The sequence below is a fragment of the Equus przewalskii genome, chromosome 12 (assembly GCF_037783145.1).
Source record: "Equus przewalskii isolate Varuska chromosome 12, EquPr2, whole genome shotgun sequence".
NCBI classification, from domain to species: Eukaryota; Metazoa; Chordata; class Mammalia; order Perissodactyla; family Equidae; genus Equus; species Equus przewalskii.
The window spans coordinates 25,826,077-25,847,327 of record NC_091842.1 but is presented as its reverse complement, the minus strand read 5'-3'; the positions used below and the strand labels follow the sequence as shown (position 1 = coordinate 25,847,327).

General features: G+C 39.8%; 1 protein-coding gene across 4 annotated transcripts in view; it reads left to right on the top strand.

The window, feature by feature from the left end:
- DNAH3 (dynein axonemal heavy chain 3) overlaps positions 1 to 21,251 on the top strand; it is a 167,387-nt gene that overhangs the window by 86,771 nt on the left and 59,365 nt on the right. For 3 of the 4 annotated variants that reach the window (XM_070568379.1, XM_070568380.1, XM_070568382.1), the window contains 9 exons: positions 511 to 602; positions 2,403 to 2,622; positions 3,226 to 3,360; positions 4,597 to 4,708; positions 6,232 to 6,473; positions 9,257 to 9,357; positions 11,426 to 11,531; positions 13,646 to 13,775; positions 16,140 to 16,385. In XM_070568379.1, the coding sequence (XP_070424480.1) occupies positions 511 to 602; positions 2,403 to 2,622; positions 3,226 to 3,360; positions 4,597 to 4,708; positions 6,232 to 6,473; positions 9,257 to 9,357; positions 11,426 to 11,531; positions 13,646 to 13,775; positions 16,140 to 16,385 (1,384 nt within the window). The remainder of the gene's footprint in view (positions 1 to 510; positions 603 to 2,402; positions 2,623 to 3,225; positions 3,361 to 4,596; positions 4,709 to 6,231; positions 6,474 to 9,256; positions 9,358 to 11,425; positions 11,532 to 13,645; positions 13,776 to 16,139; positions 16,386 to 21,251) is intronic. The other variant, XM_070568381.1, reaches the window with a different exon arrangement.

Genomic DNA, 21,251 nt, shown 5'->3' with positions numbered 1-21,251 from the left:
ATGAAGAGGGCACAGTGTTAGCCCATTTTGAGATGAAAGACCTGAGGTCTAGAAGGGTCACATAACTTGCTCACAGCTAGTAGGTAGCAGAACAAGGGCTCAAATCAAGATCTGACTTCAGAATTCTTCTGATACATAATAATCCTGCATTCCTAAATGACTTCTGCTGTCCATATTGAACACTGGAAAGCTCCAGTAGTTGAGTGATGCTTATTTGGCATAGGAGAATGAGGTGTTGTTAGGATACCTGCTCCTAAGGCCTTCCTCACAATCTTGGAAGGACCCAGTATGACAACATGTACCTGGACAGGGCCAGTGGGGAGGTTAGTGGAACAGTGGATCTGTCCAATGAAGATGAACCCTCTGCACTGACTTGTCCTCCAGCCCTCCTTTCCTTGATTGTCACTGGAGTGGCCTGAATGATCATGCTACTTCTCTGCCTCTGTAGATGTGCCTTCCCGCAGTGTTCTTGGTATGTGTTTAGGTTCTGAATGGCTGTTTCTTTTCCAGGCCTTGTTTCGGACAGTGGCCATGATGGTGCCAGATTATGCCCTCATTGGAGAAATCTCCCTCTACTCTATGGGGTTTCTGGATTCCAGAAGGTAGGTTACATTTGTTTTCTAAAGGCCCTGACAAAGTGGTTTTTTTGTGTGGTGGATTCAAGGTGGGCTGCCTATGGAAGAAAAGAGAGAAACGTGAGAAACAGGCTTCTGCTCACAAATTGATCTGAAAACACATAGCCCTGGTCTTGGTCTCGACCCCATCCCTGACTGGGAAGTGGCCCAGATTTCCAAGAAAGAGCCTCCTCTCTCTTTACACACACCTGGACTACTATGAAAGAATGCAGCCACTCATCTCCTCCCAAACCTTCACTCTAACACACACATACACATACTGACACATGCACACACAAACGCACACACATTCCTAACTGGCTTAAGGCAAGACTGAAAAACAGGAAATTATTCCAAGATTGAACAGGAAAATTTAATATAATTTTGAATTAACATTGTTATCAATATAACGTTTATTTACTACAATCAACTGGGTTATCTCTCATTCAAGTCTTACCCAGTTTTCCAAGACACACATCAAAGTCTTCATCACACGCACCAAGAGTTATGAAATTCATTGTAAGATGGCTTTTACTGACCTATTCCAAATTTTACATTTGTCTTTTTACATTGTCTTGGCTGTAATTAATTGATTTTTTTTACTACGGATGTCTTCACAAGGCCATCAGTGTCTTTGTGGCCTGAGTGTCCTTGTTCTTAGTCCACAGGGCTGCAGATGTTCTCAACAGAATACGTCACCCTTCCTAGGCCAAGAGGCTGCCTCTGTCAAATGAGGTTTAATTTATTTTTTCTATAGGAGACCTGGATTACATTGATTTTCCCACTCAATTCATTTATTTATTCAACTGGCAAACCTTTATTCAGCTGCCTACCTTTTGCCCAGTTTTGTGCTAGGTGCTGGTGAGCAACACGGAGTCTTTGCTTTTAAAGTAAATCAGTCTTGTAGAGAGGAGCCCCTCACAGGGAATGTGCATAAGTATATTGGGTAGGGTAACCCAGACCCCCTGATCCCAGTGGCTTAACATAACAAAAGTTTATTTTTCACTCATTGGGAATCCAAAATGGGTGCTTGTGATCAGGGGCAGTTCTTCCCCAGTGAGTGGGTCAGGGACCCAGGCCACTTATATCTCACAGCTACAACACATGAGCATGGAGGCTCTCGTGGAGGAGGGTTTCATGGACCAGCCCTGGAAGTGGCATACTTCCCTTTCATTCACAGCCACCAACTAGGACTCAGTGGTATAGGCACCCTGTGAGTGTGCGAGAGGCTAGCAGATGTGGTCCAGCTGTGTGGCCAGGAAGAATAAGAAATGGTGGTGCACATGAGTCTACATGTGTTGTGTGCTGAATATATTAAATTGTGAATTGGTCTTCTTAAATTAAAAAAGTAAAACGTGGACATTGAAAAACAAAGTAATGTTACAGAAGTGCAAAAAGTGAATGTTCCCTCAGTGACCCTTAGTACCATTCTCCAGGGATTAACATTGTTAATAGTTCATAGTTTGATGTATTCTTCCGAAGTGTGTGTGTGTGTGTGTATTCATACATTTATATATACAAACAAAAGTATACACACATTTAATTTCTTTATGCAGTACATGTTATACATATGTGTATATGCTTGCTTTTTCTTCATCCTACCTTTGAAAAAGAGTTACACTGCTTCCTTAGCTCATTATGGTAACTGCATTAAAAGGCCTTCAAATGATAGGGCTTCTCCATCAAGTCCGTGGGCAAGCCTGGTTTGCTGAGGCATGTTGAGAAGGTCTGTTGAGCAGACACCTTGCTCCTCTCTGGGGATCTGCAGACTTGTCTTTGCCTTTCTAGTCTTTCCCAGAAGATTGTGGCAACCTACCGCCTATGCTCAGAGCAACTCTCCTCCCAGCATCACTATGACTATGGCATGCGTGCAGTCAAGTCTGTGCTCACTGCTGCTGGCAACCTGAAGCTCAAGTACCCGGAGGAGAATGAGAGTGTCCTGCTGCTCCGGGCCTTGCTTGATGTCAATCTGGCCAAATTCTTGGCTCAAGATGTCCCTCTGTTTCAGGTATGTAGTGGTTTGGGGCCTTGGCCAAGCACTGGGACTCAGCTTCTAAAGAGGAAATGTTTCTCTGGCACCCTCTCCACATCCTCTTCCATCTTCTGACACCTTCTCTATCCCCAGCTAGCATCTCTGTTCCTGTAAACTCTCCCCAAAATGTTGAATAATAATGATGATAGCAACATCTTGGTCTGGTTCCTGATTTTAATAAAAATGGTTTCATTGAGAGAATAATATTTGCTGTTGGGCTGGGTAGTTATTTTTTAAAATCAAATTTAGTTAGTTTTCATTTGTAGTTAATAAATGCCTATCTTCCTTACCAGGCTGTGAGCTCCATAAATTATGACTATCTTGTTCGTTACTAATACAGTAACTGGAAGATAGTACAGACCCATTAAATATTTGCTGCCTTTTAAAATTATTTGGCAGGGAAATCATGTTTTATAGATAGTGTTGTAATTTGTAATTGTGGATGAGTTTTGATGTAGAAAAATGAGGTTTGGAATTTTTCAAAGATTTCTGCTGTCTCTTGATCTCATTTTGGGAAAATGTTGAAGTCATATATCTGGTAATTCATCTTTTCCACCTTCTCTTGAAATCTTTTAACAGGGAATTATATCAGATTTGTTTCCTGGAGTTGTTCTTCCAAAGCCAGACTATGAAGTTTTCATGGAAGTACTGAATGAGAATATCCAAAAGATGAAACTCCAGCCAGTACCTTGGTTTATTGGGAAAATTATCCAGGTTGGTTCTTTGCACGCATATGGGAGTGTGTCTGTTTTACTGTTTGCTGGAGTCAGGAATCGGAAAGAATTGTGGCAGACTGGAACTAACAGGCAGCAGTCAGACGTGCCTGAATAGCGATGGAGGTAGAGATGAAAATACTTAGCAATCTGTTGTGTCTTCAGTTTTCATTTCCAAGAGTTGAAGTTTAAAATCCAGTACTTTTCCTATGACCATCTTCCTTGGGGTTTCTTTTTTTAATTTAGGGATGAAATAAAACCTTTGGGGGCATTGGGCTTTGAACTAGTAAGGACATTCTCAGTTTCTAATGAAAGACAACTCAAACTGCCTTAATCAACAAAAGGGAATTTATTCACTTACCTAACTTGAAAAGTCCAGGAATATGTTGGCTTCAGGTACAGAGGGATCCGGGTTTTTAGATAACGTCATCAGGAATCTGTCTCTCTTCATTTCTGGGCTCTGTCTCTCTCTGCATTCAAACTTCTTTCTCAGTTGGGTCCCCAGCAGCCTCAGAGTTAGATTGTCCCACATTCAAACCCAGAAGAAAAAAGAGCATCACTCTCCAACTGTCTTCAGCAGGTCTCGGGATTAGCTTTGAATTGTGCTGATAAAGTCATGTGACCATCCCTGTACCAATTACAGAGAAGGTCATTTCTATTTTACAGCATGAGGCCTGGCTCGGAAAATACATTTTCATCTACTGAGAGTTCCAGTCCAGTCAGAACAGCATTTAGGCCTCGAGAAAGGAGGTTTCCAGTATAAATGCAATTTGCTAAAATGACCATTGTTTCCTTTTCCTCTTTAAAAGCAAATGGAAATGGCGTAATGAAAAGATTAGGGGCATTGAATTCAGACAGCCCTGTGCCCAAATCCTGGCTCCACCACTGATGAGCTTGGGCAGGTTGCTTAACCTCTCGGGCTCAGTATTCCCGTCTAGCAATGGTTAATGTACCTGAATGGATTAAATGAAAGAATTTAGGTAAGTCACTTGATGCTTAGCATGTAGTTGGGTGCAGAGCAAATAGTAGTTCCCATCCCTTAATCTGAGACACACACATATATTTATTCATCGAAAAGATACTTAAACAATAGATCACGAAAAGGACTACAGTTTCCCAGAGGTAGAAGTGGCTGTGGGAATCCTCTTTCAGTCCCTCATTCCTCACTGACTTCTTACTAACTTGCAGTTCAGGGAGGTTTGCAATGATTAACTCCTTGTGTGATGTCTCCTCCCAGATCTACGAGATGATGCTGGTAAGACATGGCTATATGATTGTCGGAGACCCCATGGGTGGCAAGACCTGTGCTTATAAAGTGCTGGCTGCAGCTCTGGGTGATTTACACGAAGGTAAAGCTCGCATTCCTGGCTTCCAGGGAGGACAGGACTCCCCTCTCAGTTGTCTGACTCCATGGAGATAATGCCAGACTGTTAGTTTTGCTGTCCCTGGATTCTGGCGTCAGAGCCAGAAATAGAACATGGCACACAGATGTCTCCAGGCAGATGATAAAGGGGAGGTGGGGCTTCCGACAGGGGATTCTATGTACATCATTAGGGCTGGAGGAATTTTCTCAAATGATGCACAGTGGCTTCTCCAAAGGTTTCCCAAAAGAGAGAGAGATGCCTGCCAGTGGCCTAAACAAAACTATGCTAAATTCAAATAACTACCTGATATCTTTTCTTTTCCTTTTTTTCTTTTCTTTCCATCCCTTCTTACCTTCTCTTCCCTTTCTTTTTTTTTTCTCTTTTTTTCTCCCTCCCTCTCATCCTCCCTCCCTTTCTTTCCTTCCTTCCATTTAATTTGGAGGATAAGACCTCAGACTTTTGAATCAGACCCAGACCCTGGGCAAATGACCAAATCTCTCTTAGCCTCTGTTTTCCCAACTGTAAAATTGGATTGTTGTGAGAATTAAATGAGATTATTTAGGTGAATAATGTAGCATGGTGTCTACTCAACAAGTGAAAGCTGTGTTTATTACCAGGCAGTTTTGCGGTTTTTTTAGCAGTGCCTTATTGTACCTATGTTTCCATGATCCCTTCCAGTACTTTAACATTTTTCCTAATAACACTTGATAATTGAGTTGCTGTTAGATTTTTGGGGTTATTGTTTTGGCAACTAACTTGGCCTTAATAAGTAATTTGGGCATTTCAGACTTAAGTAATAATTTTGACATTTGAATATAGCTTAGAAAACAAAATGAAGAGAAAGGAGGCCTCCCCCATTGTCTTTGCCTCAGGATTCTGCAGAAGTGGCTCTTTATTTAGTTCATGACTCAGGCACTCCAGCTTTTCCTTACTTTGAAGGATCGTGGAAAAGTGCAGTTATTTTCTGTTATTAAGTGTGTATGATGTGCCATCCATCAGCCTGTGTATCCTGGTTGGGTCCTGGTACTCCAACAGTTTGCCTTTCTCAGGGGATAACTGACACCTATTGAGCAGCTAAGAAGAGGTTTCAGGGCTAAGCTAGCCCTTCTGATAGAGAAAGGAAAAGTAACCATCATTTTCCAGAATCTTCCTTGTCAGCTGTTTCCTCATCTCAAGTCAAAGCCAAGGTTCTTAGGGCAGCTCTGAGAGCCAGGTGCCTCAAGAGGCCTGATAATATGGCATCTCTTTCCTTTACTGATTGAGTTCTTATGGTGAGAAGCCATATGAGAAAATATGGTGAGAAGCTGTTGGCTTTATTAACCTAGAAATTTAAGGCTTTGTCTATCCAGCGATCTCACTCTTTATAAGGACTGAGCACAGATTTTATTAGGACTCTCCTTGGATGGTATATTCAAAAATGTTGGCTGGTCTTTGAGATGGCATTATCTCTTACCTAGTGTTCTAGCCTGACCAGAGTCTCTGTAACTCATGTTGGACTTTCTTGCTAGCCCACCAGATGGAGGAGTTTGCTGTGGAGTACAAGATCATCAACCCCAAGGCTATCACCATGGGGCAGCTGTATGGGTGCTTTGACCAAGTGAGCCATGAATGGACAGACGGAGTCCTCGCCAATGCTTTCCGGGAGCAAGCGTCTTCAGTGTCTGATGACCGCAAGTGGATTATATTTGATGGGCCAGTGGATGCTGTTTGGATTGAAAATATGAACACTGTTCTGGATGACAATAAAAAGGTAGCTACTAAGTCTGATATCACTTTTTATGGATGGATATAAACTATTTTATTGAAGTGAGTGATTGATCAAAACTGTATAATACCTACCTTTATTACACTAAGAATGAATGTCCCACAAGAAAGTAACAGTTATCAGTTCATGAATTATGTTTCTGTACTTGTAGTAGGTAAGCTATGTGTGTTTAGAGATGATGTTGTAAAGTGGTTAAAAGCCTTGTTGCTGTCATCAGATTGGACCACTAGCTCTACACTTGAGCTGTGTTGTATTGAGCAAGTTACGTAACTTCTCTGAACCTCAGTTTCCTCATTTGTAAAAGGGTAGTAATAAAATAGGAGGGTTAGTAATTAAATGAGATAGTACATACATGGTACCTCATATATGGAGTGTGTTTTGGTTATCCATTGCTATGTAACAGACTACCTTAACACCTAGTGGCTTAAGACAACCATTTATTTTGTTCCTGATATTATGGATGAGGAATTTTGGAATGGCTCAGGTAGGCTTAGCTGATCCTTATGATGTCAGCTGGGGAGCTAGGGCTCAGGGATCCACATCCAAGGTGGCTTCTTTACTTACTGTCTGGAGGCTCATTCCTCTCTCTCTCTCTCTCTCTCTGCCCCTCCCCGACAAATAGCATCTCATCCTCCAGGCCTCTCCATGTGGCTTGGGATTCTCACTTGGTGGTCCAGGGTAGTGGTACTTCTTATGTGGTGGCTAATTTCCAAGAGGCAGTAAGTAGAATTTTCCAGGAAATGAGGAGCTATGCTTGGAACTGGCATAGCATCGCTTTCTCTGAATTCTGTTGGTTGAAGAAGTCAGAGGGCTTGTCCAGATTCAAGGGGTTGGAGCAATAAACTCCACCTCTTAATGGAGGTGGGCAAGGTCACATTGTAAAAATGCACATGGGATGGGAGAGATTATTGCAGTAGTCTTTGGAAAATACATTCTGCCACAGTAAGTCTAGTGGCTAAAGGGCTTGGACTCTGGAGCCAGACAGCCTGGGTTCAAATCCTGGCCCTGCCGCTTACCAGTTGTGTAACCTCAGACAAGCTGTTTAGTGTCTCTATGCCTCAGTTTCATCATCTATAAAATGGGGATAATAGTGTCTATCTCATAGTGTTGTTAGGAAGATTAGATAAATTAATATTTGCAAACTACTTATAATAGTGCCTGGCATACAGCAAGTGCTATATAAGTGTTTGTTAAAATAAAATAAAATGATATAAAATAAAATTTATCACCATTTCGAGGAAGAGCTCCTGTGCTGAATATAACATCATTAGCAAATCAAAATATATTTTCCTACTGCATTTAAATTTCACAAGACTAAGAGTGAGTCATGCTCAACAATGGAAGGCCTAGTTATCCAAATTATACACATATACTAATTATAGCATGTGCATAATTTTGATTATATAACATATAAAAATAGAAATGTTTTATTACATGATATGGACTGTGTTATATAAACTAATTGAACAAACGTATCGGTTGGTCTCGAGATTAGAAGTATAAAGAGTCATCATCAGTGGATTTTCTGATGGCTCTTCTCTGCTCTGGGTGTAAATCAAACTTCTGTCAGAGGTATGGATGTATTTTACTTTTCTTGATATTCAGAGATGACACTGCTGTTGGTGTCAGCCCCATAACAGCTATGACCCTTGTAGGGATGCGTGTAGTGACCTGTTTCCAGATGTGTTTGATGTGGACCAGGTAATGTGCAAGGAACTTTTTCCCCATAACTGTAGATGAGCATTAGGGAGTAATGGGATTTCCATTTTTCCTCTGAGGCCTAGGCTTCCGGACATCTTAGGACTTAAATATCTCATTTGAACCCTTGTTGGCAAATGGGAAGCTGCGCAGCTGGCTTTGTATGTTTTGCAAGAGTCTCCTATGTGTTTGCACTGCTTTCTAAAGGGATATGCTTGCTAAACACTAGGACTTTCAATGGTCTTTCCTTCCATTCCAAAAGGGATGTATGGAGATATTCTTGTCACTCTAGCCCTGGACCAGGCCATGAGGGATTCTAAAAGGAGTCTTTCATGGGAGACTCGAGCAAATAAAACAAGATGAGTGTGTGCAGTTAAGTTCTATATTAAACACGAAGGAAGGAACCATGAAACTTGCTGTCATCTGACAACTTCTTAACCCTTCATTGAAGGCTGTAATTCAGTGATTCTCTGACCTCCCTATTTAAAATTACAGGTCACCTGGGGCCTGCAGGGTGGCATAGTGGTTAAGATCGCACACCTTGCTTTGGTGGCCACGGGTTTGCTGGTTCGGATCCCAGGCGTGGACCTAACACCGCTCATCAAGCCATGCTATTGGGGCGTCCCACATGAAATAGAGGAAGATTGGCACAGATGTTAGCTCAGGAACAGTCTTCCTCAAGCAAAAAGAGGAAGATTGGCAACAGGTGTTAGCTCAGGGCCAATCTTCCTCACCAAAACGTAAATAAATAAAATAAAATTACAGCTCACCTGACCCTGACTGAGCATTCTTCAACCCCCTCTTCTACTTTATTTTTCTCCAAAGCACTTTCACCATTTTATATACTATGTATTTTGCTAACCATCTGTCTCCCCCCAGCAGGATATAAACCTGAAGAGGACAGGGATTCTTGTGTGTTTTATTCTAGGCACCTAGAACAGTGACTGGCACGTAGTAGGGATCAAGAAATATTTGTCAAATGAGTTCAGACCATCTCTGTCTCCACTGAGGCCTCTCTCTTGCAGATGGAATTTAACCCTGCCCTCCACCCCTCTGCTTTGCACTTTCAGCTTTGTTTAATGAGTGGTGAGATTATCCAGATGAGCTCCAAGATGAGTCTGATCTTTGAGCCAGCCGACCTGGAGCAGGCCTCCCCAGCCACTGTGAGCAGGTCAGTCAGCTTGCACTGGCACCCTGAGGGATGCATGGCCTCACTGATGCTAAGCAGGAGGGACAGCTCTAAAAATCCGCAAATGTGATTAAGCGCTAGCAGATCACCTACATTATTTGTTGTCACTTAGATTTGTCATAAAATCAGTCCTCAATCCACGTTGCTGGTAGGAATCTAAAATCAGGCAAGCACTTTGGAAAAGAGTTTGACATTATCTCCCAAAACTGAACCTTCATATGCCTCATGACCCAGCACTTCTGCTAAGTATATATCCAAAAGAAACTTGCCCATGTACATACTCCTATGTGTCCAAGAACGTGTCCAAGAACATTCGTTGTGACTCAGTTCACCAAAGCAAACACTTGGAAACCACCCAAATGCCCATTAACAGGAGTGAACTAAGTATAATAAAGTCAGAAATTGTAATATTTATATAGCACTCAAAATAAATGAACTGTACTGACGTGCAACTATATGGTTAATCTTAGTAAAATTAAAGATAAAAGCTTAGCAATATTATGTATAAAAGTAAGCCTACAATATTACATACAGCATAGTACCCCTTTTAAATTGTTAAAAATAACTAAAATAAATATATATACATTTTAGGAACATATAGAAATGCCGTAAAACTACAGTCATCCCTTGGTATCCACGGGGGATGAGTTCCAGGACCCCAGCAGATACCAAAATCCAAGGATGTTCAAGTCCCTTATATAAAATGGCGTAGTATTTGCACATAACCTATCCACCTCTTCCTGTATACTTTAAATCATCTCTCGATTCCTTATAATACCTAATACAATGTAAATGCTATGTAAATACTTTATATTGTATTTTGTTATATTGTATATTGTTATATTGTATTATTTAGGGAATAGTGATAAGAAAAAAAGACTACGTGTTCAGTACAGACGCAACCATCCTAGGCCTTTCAGTCTGTGGCTGGTTGAATCCCGAGAATGTGGAAACTGTGGGTATGGGGTGGTTGGGGGGGATGGGGGGTGACTGTATATAAGAGGGAAAGAAATCAAGGAACAGGTGAACATGAGATGCAAGATACTGTGTTACCTCAAGTGGGGAAGGTCAAGAGGATAGAATAAGGGGGACTGTATGGTTAGATGAGGGTTATTGCCAAGATTCTCACTTCTGTCTGAGTGGTAGGTTCATGGGCATTTATAACATTATTGAAGACAATTAACTAAGAAATGTTACATGTGGGCTAATGATGAGTGTGCCAAGGATGATAATTAATCTAATCCTGTGCATCCGAAGTCATAAAAAATAAAATAAAATCAGCCCATGTTCCCAAATGCAATATGAGGGCTTAGAGCACATGGTAAGTTAGACCAACTTGAGCTCCTACTCTGGCCATGCCACTTGCTAGCTGTGTAACCTCTTCCAAGTCATTTAGCCTCTCTGAGCCACGGTCTCCTCATGTCTAAAACCTAGACCACGAAGAGGAATACTTAGAAATGAAGGCCAGTAGGGCCTACATAGTGCCTGACAGGCAAAAGGTGCTCAATAAATTGTAGCCAGTATTAGGAACAAACAAGAGAGCACCTAGATGTAACAGATGGAAAAACACATGCTACATAAAATGTTACATGTCAGTACTTGAGTATTTATGCTAATGATAATAATAGCTTCCATTGATTGACAGTTTTCTATGTGCTAGGCATGGTGCTAAATTCTTTATTGGCATTTTATTTAACCATTACAACAGTCTTATGTACTACATATTTTTTATATTCCTCAATTTACAGACAAGGCCACAGAAGTTGAGAGTCATTGAAGAAACCTGTCCAAGATCGCTCAGCTAAAAGGGTCTGGGGCTGGGATTTGAATCCAGGTCTCTCTGGCTCCCAAGACCCAGCTGTTAGCACTGGTCTCTCCCCTTTCCTGATAAAAACCTGTGCACCTTCCCCTGGTCCTGGAGTTGGTGTGGGTGGTGCCCCAACCCAAGCTCCAGCTCTTTGCCCTCCCGAGACTGCTTGCATTTCCCTCACCCCTACAAACTTGGAAGCCCCGATATGGACCCAGCTGGTCCTTTGTTTGTGCTTTCCAGGTGTGGGATGATCTACATGGAGCCCCATCAGCTAGGCTGGAAGCCCTTGAAGGATTCATACATGGACACCCTGCCCTCCAACCTCACGGAGGAACACACAGAATTGGTGAGACCCACCAGGTTCCTTCCCTTTCCATTCCTCCTTGTCTCCCTACTCCTCATCTCAAAGGCCTTCTGTACACGTCTTCACCTTCATAATTCCAGGTGGCAAGAAGGGGCAGGGAATACCCTGCCTGTGCCCAGTTATATTGTTTCCTGACTGCCTGCAATTTTTTCCAACTTTCTTCTCCATGTACTGGAGATGGGTGATGCAATCAATTTCTTCCTTGTCTTCCACCTTCTCTATCACTCGTTGGCTTGCCAATGAAGAATTCTAGTGCTTGAGAAGTGTTCTATATGATGGCTGGAATGTCACCCTTTCTCCATTGCCTCACTAGCAGAAATGCCTCTAGAAGCTGTTCTAAAGATGGACTGGGTTAGGAAAAGCCTTGTTCCTCTCTGTACTGCCACTCCCCATCCCTGTAACCTAGATGCCATGCCTCCCACCACTGGGGAGCTGGAACCAGTTAGAAATGCTTTTATTGCAGCTACTAAGAGTGTCCATTTCCTTCTTCCCTTCCTAAAAGAGGTGTAAACATTCAGCTTAGGTAAGTACCTGACCACACTCTCAGACCAGGGAAGCAGAAAGGGAGAACCAGTTCTGTGGTCCCTCTTGTCTTTTCCTGCGTTAATAGAGTTCCCTAGGAAAGTTTCCCACTGGAGAAGCCAAGAATGAGCTGAGTTGGGTTCTCTTCCCAGTGTGAAAACACTTTGGGGAACTATGTAGGATGTATGTAGGATAGCCCCATTCCTGTCACATTTACATACATGTACAACATATATAAACATGTACGTTTATACAGACACATGTCCACATGCACAGTCAGAAACCAGTCTACACACATGCACAGGAAGCCTTCACGACTACTCAGTGTCCTTAGTATGAAGTCTAACTCCTTATCAGGCCTCTGAAACTGTGGTCTGGCCCGGCCCCCACCTACAACCTCATCCCCTACCCTGTTCCTCAGCCTTAGTTCATTACCCTCCAGCCCTCATGTCTTGTTTCCATTCCTAGAAAACCCCAGGTTTCACAACCTCAAGGCTTTTGCACTTTTTATTCCTCTTCCTGGAAATCTTGCCTCAGTTCATCTCATGGGTGACTCACCCTCGTCTTCTAGGCCTTAGCAAAAAGTTCTCCTCCAAGAAGGCTTCTCTGACCACCTATTTAAACTCTTCCTGTTATTCTCCATTGTAACATCTTTATTTCGTCCTAGTACTTTCCATGATTTGTAAGTGTTTTATTCATTTCCTTGCTTGCTTAGTTTTTTATTGTTTGTCTCCCCTGCCCCTCAGACTGTAAGCTCCATCAGGGCAGGGACCTTCTTTGTCTTGGCCATCATTTAACCTTAGTACCTGCTACACTGCAGTTAGTAGATGCTTAATAAATATTTGTTGACTAAATGAATATACCACAAATCCATGTACACATGTATATTCACATATACATGTAAATGCATCTATACATTCATACATACATACATATCCACACATATATACACACCTGTGAATGTATTTATTTAGTGGTGACCTGCCTACTTCCGAAAAAACTTAGGTTAATTTATAATGAGAGTCACAAAGCATAACAAAAATGAAAAAACTAAAATAAAAGGATAAAGTGAATCAAGTAATATTTTTAAAAGAGTAAATGGGGTGGGGAGCAGAGACGAGAGACAAGAGTCATTATACCCACAAATAAGGAGCTCAGCTACCCAGTTCTGTACTTCCTGTGGCCAATTTATACACGAATTCCACCTTACTAATGCCAGTCATTTGCAAATCGATTATTTAGAATTCTTAACATTTTTTATAGAAACAAAGTCAGATAATGTGTCTGGGTCCTAAAACTATTTCATGTGTCTGGTAGCTGAACCACAGTAGCTCCGAGTCTGAGTATCCAGCTCTGGGCAGTGGAATCAGAGGGATGGGGGTGGCCTATGGGCCGTACAATTCATTAAGTAGGAAGCTGGGGGCAGGGGCCTTGATGCCTGTGGTCTTTCCCAAATATTCTTAGACCCTAATCAGCAACCTTACCAGCATCTCCAGCCTCCCTGAGGTGGACCAAACTCTTGGTCTTCAACTCACTTTTTGATAACGACTCCATATCTCTCTTTCTACTCTCAGGTCAATGACATGTTTATGTGGCTTGTCCAACCCTGCCTGGAATTTATTCGCCTTCAGTGTAAATTTGTGGTCCAAACATCTCCCATCCATCTTACCTTCATGATGATGAGACTGTACTCCTCTCTGCTTGGTAAGTGCTACCTACTATTCTTAAGCCAGATGGGGATGGAGTGTGCTCCCACTCCTGTTTTTCCTCCCATGATTTAGTGTTCCTCCCATGAGTTACAATGAGACTAGCATTTCGGTCTAGAACAAGCATGCTTTTGGAGTGTAGATAGTAGAGTTTGGTAGAAAGAGTCCGTGTGTTTTGGCTTTAGCTTTGATCTTTGATTTCCAGGGTGTTCTCATGCAAATTACCCCATACTTCCTCACTCTTAGGTTCCTCATCCACACATTGGGAATAATAATTCCTATCCCTCTTTACCTAAGAGGGATATCCTAGAGGGAGATGAATTGAGATGATACATGTGAATGTACCTCAGAAAAAAGATTATGAAAAAAATAAGATAGGAATTTTTCCCATGGAAAACTTATATTACAAAGATCTGAATTCACAAAACATATATATACACGCAGCATAAGAGAAATGATCACATTAGTCTCCCAAACTAGGGAACTTCTCTAGGACATGGGAAGTGTGTAATCATAGAACCATTGGTTTAAGTGTTCTGGAGAAATTCCCTGTAATTTTCACACAAATCTAATTTCACTGAATTCTACTGGAAGTGGCAAAAGATATGTCCATTTGGAGAACTTTTATTGGATGCTGTTTCTTTTTCAAGGTCACCTATAACTGAAATTCAAGATGGATCTTCTTACTACTTCTGCTACATGAAAATATTTTCTCAGTCCATTTCTTCCAAAAGCATTATAGGTGTAGATCAAAAATGTAACATGGTGGTGGGGCCGGCCCGGTGGCGCAGCGGTTAAGTTCGCACGTTCTGCTTCTCGGCGGCCCGGGGTTCGCTGGTTCGGATCCCGGGTGCGGACATGGCACTGCTTGGCAGCCATGCTGTGGTAGGCGTCCCACGTATAAACTAGAGGAAGATGGGCACGGATGTTAGCTCAGAGCCAGGCTTCCTCAGCAAAAAGAGGAGGACTGGCAGTAGTTAGCTGAGGGCTAATCTTCCTCCAAAAAAAAAAACAAAAACAAACAAAACAGCAACAACAACAACAAAAATGTAACATGGTGAACAGTTGAGTGGAGACTTTCTTTGGCTAAATATTATTTGACTTTCTAAAATTAAAATTACAGGCAATTTTTTCAGAAGCACACCAGTGGCATGCAATGTCATATATTTGCCTTATTGCTTGTAAATTTTGCCTATTTTCCCAAGCTCTGCTTATTGTCCTTAAGTAGTGTCTCCTCCAGGAAAGAGGGTACCAGCAGAAGAAATGGACTCATTGTCCCCACCACTGAATTACCTAAACTCTCGCCTTCCAGAATCTATAGCTATGATTCCTTGAGGACTGATTAAATAATAGGCAAAGGACTTGAATAGACATTTCTGCAAAGAAGATATACAAGTGGCCAATAAGCACATGAAAAGATGCTCAACATCACTCATCACTAGGAAAATGAAAATCAGAACCACTATGAGATACCACTTCACACCTATTAGGATGGATACTATCCAAACAACAACAACAATAACCAAAAATAACAGCTGTTGATGAGGATGCAGAGAAATTGAAACCCTTGTGCACTATTTGTGGGAATGTAAAATGGTACAGTGGCTATGGGAAAATAGTTTGTCAATTCCTCAAAATTAAACATAGAATTATGATATGACCCAGCACTTCCACTTCTGGGTATATACACAAAAGAATTGAAAGTGGGGACTTAAACAGAGATTTGTACACCCACATTCATAGCAGCATTATTCACAATAGCCAAAAGGTGGAAACAACCCAAGAGTCCATCAATGAATGAATGGATAAACAAATTGTAGTATGTACATACAGTGGAATATAATTCAGCGTTAAAAAGGAAGGTAATTCTGACACATGCTATAGCATGAATGAACCTTGAGGATGTTATGCTAAGAGAAGTAAGCCAGTCACGAAAAAGACTACATATATGATTTCACTTCGAAGACATACCTAGAGTAGTCAAATTTATAAAGACAGAAAGTAGAATGGTAGTTGTCAAGTGATGGAGGAAAGGGTGATGGGGAATTATTATTTAATGACTAGTTTGCAAGATGAAAAAGTTCTGGATATGGATATTGGTGACGGTTGCACAACAGATGGTTAATACCACTGAACCATACACTTAAAAATGGTTAAGATGGTAAATTTTATGTTAGGCATATCTTACCACACACACACACACACAAATCTGAAAAAAAAATATATGTGGATAAAGGATCTGGCAGGTGATGGCCACACAACCATCCTCCCCAGGCCTCTCACAACAAAACCACCTTGTTCACATTGTTTATATCTCTTGCACTCAGCAACTTGCCCTGAGGTTCCCTTTTCTTGCTTTTAGATGAAATCAGGGAAGTAGACAAGGAGGAAAGTGAATTATTTGAAGGCCTGACAAGCCAACAGATCTTCCTCTGGCTGCAAGGTCTGTTCCTCTTTGCCTTGGTGTGGACTGTGGCCGGCACTATCAATGCAGACAGCAGAAAGAAATTTGATCTGTTTTTCCGCAACCTGATCATGGGTATGGATGATAACCACCCAAGGCCCAAAAGCGTCAAACTCACCAAAAACAACATCTTTCCAGAAAGAGGTAATTTGGTACCTGTTTGTTTTGTCTTACTATAATGGTTTTGATTACAGGTTCCAAACCCAACCAAAATGTGTGGACCAAGTAAAGGCCTTTACAAAAACCAGGGAAGATTTTATAGCTTGCGTGGGTGGGCATGCACCAAATATGCTCATCCATTATCTTCGAAATGATCACTTTAGTGATCTGTAAATATTCTTAGATATTTGTGATGTCAATTACTAAAAGATTGAAAGATGTTTCTGTTCTTTTAAGTAGGTTTTACTGTTTTTCTTTTTCTTACCATCCCAATAATAATGATTAGCAGATATTTGGTCCTGTCTAAAACATCCATAATACATTGGGTCTACACCAAAAGGTCCTTAATATTTGGTCCTGTCCAAAATGTCCCTAAGCCGTTTGGTCCGTGTCATAACATCCTTGACATTTAGTTCTGTTCAAAACATCCATGAGCATAGTTGGTCCATGCCAAATCATTTTGGACAGGACCAAATATCAACTACCTTTTGGCATGGACCCAATGTCTCCATGGACGTTATGGACAGGACCAAGTATGACCAGATAGCAAGGATCAAATGTCTTATGGACATTTTGGATAGTACCAAATATCAAGGACCTTTTGACACAGACCAAATGTTTTATGGATGTATTGGACAGGACCGTCATGCAAGGAAGTGATATTATATAAAATTTAGAAAATACAGAGAAGGGAAAAGAAAACAAAGATCAATGATAATCTCACTATCCAGAAATAATCACTTTTTATGTTTTTTCTGCCAGTTTTTTCTATATTTCTATAACAGAAAGGGGATCGTACTGCAAATACTTTCCGAATAGCGTTACTCTTTGTGATTATAAAAAAGTGTATGAAGGGCCATGAGGTAACTTCCTGGAATGATGGTAATGTTATATATATATTGGGAAAGATCTGGGTCATATGGATTTGTGCATTTAACAAAACTCAGTGAATGTACACTTAATATTTGTACATTTCATTGTATGTAAATTTTATGTCAAAAGAAAAAACATAAACAAATATTGAACAGTTAATGGTATACATTCTGAAGTCTTTATGGGGAAGTATATAGATACATGCAATTTACTTTGAAATGTGTCCCAAAAAATGAGATGACTTAATGGATGGATAGAGGAATGAACAGGTATGTGATAAAATAAGTAAAGACTAATGTAAAATCTAGGAGACCATATACAAATATTCACTGTATGATGTTTTCAGTGTTTATGTTTAAACCTTTTCATAAGGATTTTTAAAAAATGAATGAATAAGTAGGTGTGCCCCCTACACACACGCTTTCCCCAGCACCCCTGGCGCGCTTTATGTTATACGTGGTCGTCTGTCAGATGAACTGCGTAGAGGCCCTGGACCAATCCATTGATTAGATAGTAGTACATTAATTTTTTTTCTTTTCTTTCTTTTGTTTGAAAGATTTTATTTTTCCTTTTTCTCCACGAAGCCCCCTGGTACGTAGTTGTATATTTTTTTTAGTTGTGGATCCTTCTAGTTGTGGCATGTGGGATGCCGCCTCAGCATGGCTTGACGAACGGTGCCATGTCCACACCCAGGATCCAAACTGGCGAAACCCTGGGCTGCCAAGTGGAGTGTGCGAACTCAACCACTCAGCCACGAGGCTGGCCCCTCTTTTCTTTCCTTTTTTTTTTTTTTCTTGGTTTGGAAGACTTTTTTTTATTGTGATGAAATATGCATTGCATAAAACTTACCGTTTTAACCATTTTTAAGTGTATAGTTCAGTGGTATTAAGTACATTCACACTGTTGTGCAACCATCACCATCATCATCTCCAGAACGTTTTTCATCTTCCCAAACTGAAACTCAGTGCTCCTTAAACAATAACTCCCTATTTTCCCCTTCCCCTAGCACCCAGCAACAACCGTTCTACTTTCAGTCTATATAAATTTGACTACTCTAGGTACCTCATATAAGAAGAATTGTATAAGTATTTGTCTTTTTTGGCTGGTTTATTTCATTTAGCATAATGTCTTCAAAGTTCTTTCATGCATGTCAGGATTTCCTTCCTTTCTAAAGCTGAATAATATTTTCTTGTATGTGTATAGTACATTCTGTTATCCATTCATCTATGGATGGACACTTGGTTGCTTCCGTTTCTCGGTATTGTGAGTAATGCTGCTATGAACATGGGTGTATAAGTATTTGTTTGAGTCTCTGATTTCAATTCTTTTAGGTATATACCCAAAAGTAGAAGTTCTGGATCAAATGGTAATTCTATCTTTAATTTTTTGAGGAACTTCCATAGTGTTTTCCATTGTACTTTCTCACCAGAGATGAACAAGCACTCCAATTTCTCCACATCCTCGGGTTTTTTTAAATAATAGCCATCGTGTATGAAGTTCATTCTTAATTTTTTAAGAAAAAATATGAATTAGATCATATAATTAAAAAGATATAATTTTTAAAGACAACCACTAACCACTATTAACACTTTGATGATCATCCTTTTAGACATTTCCCTATGTATATATGCATATATGTGCCTATAGATTTATTTTTACAAACATGGGATCATTTTGTACTTATTTTTTACTCATTTTCTAGTTTTTGCTATCATAAACAACATTATGATGAACAGTGTTCTGGTGGCTACGTATTTGCTAAGCCGTGATTATTTCCTTAGGATAATTTCCTAGAAATAGAATTGCTGAGTCAAGGGTCAGAGAAATTTTAAAGCTTTTGATTGCTAAGTTTACCTTGTGCCCTCACCAACACTAGGTATTACCATTTTTTGAAATCTTAAGCAATTTGAAATGTGAAAATGGTATGTTATTTTAACTTCTCTTTAAAAAAATTTTTTTAATAGATTGTTTTAGAGCAGTTTTAGGTTTACAGAAAAATTGAGCAGAAAGCACAGAGCTTCTTCTCCAAAGCACCCCCATCACAATTTTCCCTATTATTAACATCTTGCATTTCTGTGGTACGTTTATTACGCTTGATGAACTAATATTGATAGACTATTATTAACCAAAGTCCATAGTTTACATTAAGGTTCAGTCTTTGTGTTGTACAGTTGTATGGGTTTTGACAGATACATAGTGTCATGTATTTGCTATTACAGTATCATACAGAATAGTTAGTTTCATATTGCCCTAAAAATCCCCTAGCTCTACCTAATCTTCCTTCCCTCCCCCTTAACTTCTGGAAACCACTGATTGTTTTACCATCTCTGTAGTTTTGCCTTTTCTAGGATTGACATACTTGGAATCATAAAGTATATAACTTTTTTCAGATTGGCTTCTTTCACTTAGTAATGTGCACTTAAGTTTCTTTTATGTCTTCTTGTGCCTTGACAACACATTTCTTTTTATCATTGAATAATATTCCATTGTGTGGACATTTATCCATTCACCTATTAAAGGACATTTTAGCTTATTCCAATTTTTAGAAATTATGAATAAAGCTGCTTTAAACATTCAGGTAAAAGTTTTTGTGTGGACATAAGTTTTTGATTTGTTTGGTAAATACCTAGGAGTGCAATTACTGGATCATATTGTGAGCCTGTGTTTAGCTTTGGAGGAAACTGCCAAATTGTCTTCCAAAGTAGCTCCACCATTTTGCATTCTCACCAGCAATGAATGAGAGATCCTGTTGCTCTACATCTTTGTCAGCATTTGGTGTGGTCAGTGTTTTGAATTTTAGTCATTCTAATAGGTGTGTAGTAGTATCTTGTTTTAATTTGCAATTGCCTAGTGACATATGTTGAACATCTTTTCATATTCTTATTAGACATCTGTATATCTTCTTTGGTGAGGTGTCTGTTCAGATCTTTTACTCATTTTTGAATTGTGTTGTTTTCTTATTGTTGAGTTTTAAGAATTCTTTGTATATTTTGGATACAAGTCCTTTATCAGATATATGTTTTGCAGATATTTCCTCCCAGACTGTGGCTTGTCTTTTCATTTGCTAACAGTGTCTTCTCAGAGCAGAAGTTTTTAATTTTAATTAAGTCTAACATCAATTTTTTCTTTCATGGATCTAAAAAGTCATCACCAAACCCAAAGTCACCTCAATTTTTTTCTCTGTTATCTTCTAGAAATTTTATAGTTTTGTGTTTTACATTTAGATGTACCATCCATTTTGAATTAATTTTTGTGAAAGGTGTGAGACCTGTGTCTAGATTCTTTTTTTTTTGCCCATAGATACATACTTGTCCCAGGACCTATTATTGAAAAGACTATTCTCCATTGAATTGTCTTTGTTCTTTTGTCAAAGATGAATATATTTGTGTGGGTTTATTTGTATGGGCTCTCTGATCTGTTCCATTGATCTATTTGTTCATGCTTTGCCAGTACTGTACTGTCTTGATTACTGTATCTTCATACTATGTCTTGAACTTGGGTAGTGTCAGACCTCTGACTTTATTCTCCTTCAATATTGTATTGGCTGTTCTGGATCTTTTACCTTTCTGTATAAACTTTAGAATCAGTTTGTAGATATCTACAAAATAACTTGCTGGGATTTCAGTTGGGATTGTGTTGAATATATAGATCAAGTTGAGAAAAACAGACATCTTAACAATTTTCATTCTTTCTATGCATGACCATGGATTATATCTCCATTGATTTAGATCTTCTTTGATTTCTTTCATTAGCATTTTGCAATTTTCCTCATATAGCTCTGGTACATTTTTTATTGGATTTGTGCCTAAGTATTTAAATTTTTGGTGCTAATGTAAATGGTGTTGTATTTTTAGTTTCAATTCTAGTTTTTCATTTCTGATATATAAGAAAGCAATTGTCTTTTGTATATTAACCTTGTATTCTACAACCTTGCTGTAATCACTTACAAGTTCCAGGAGTTATTTATTGATTCTTTTG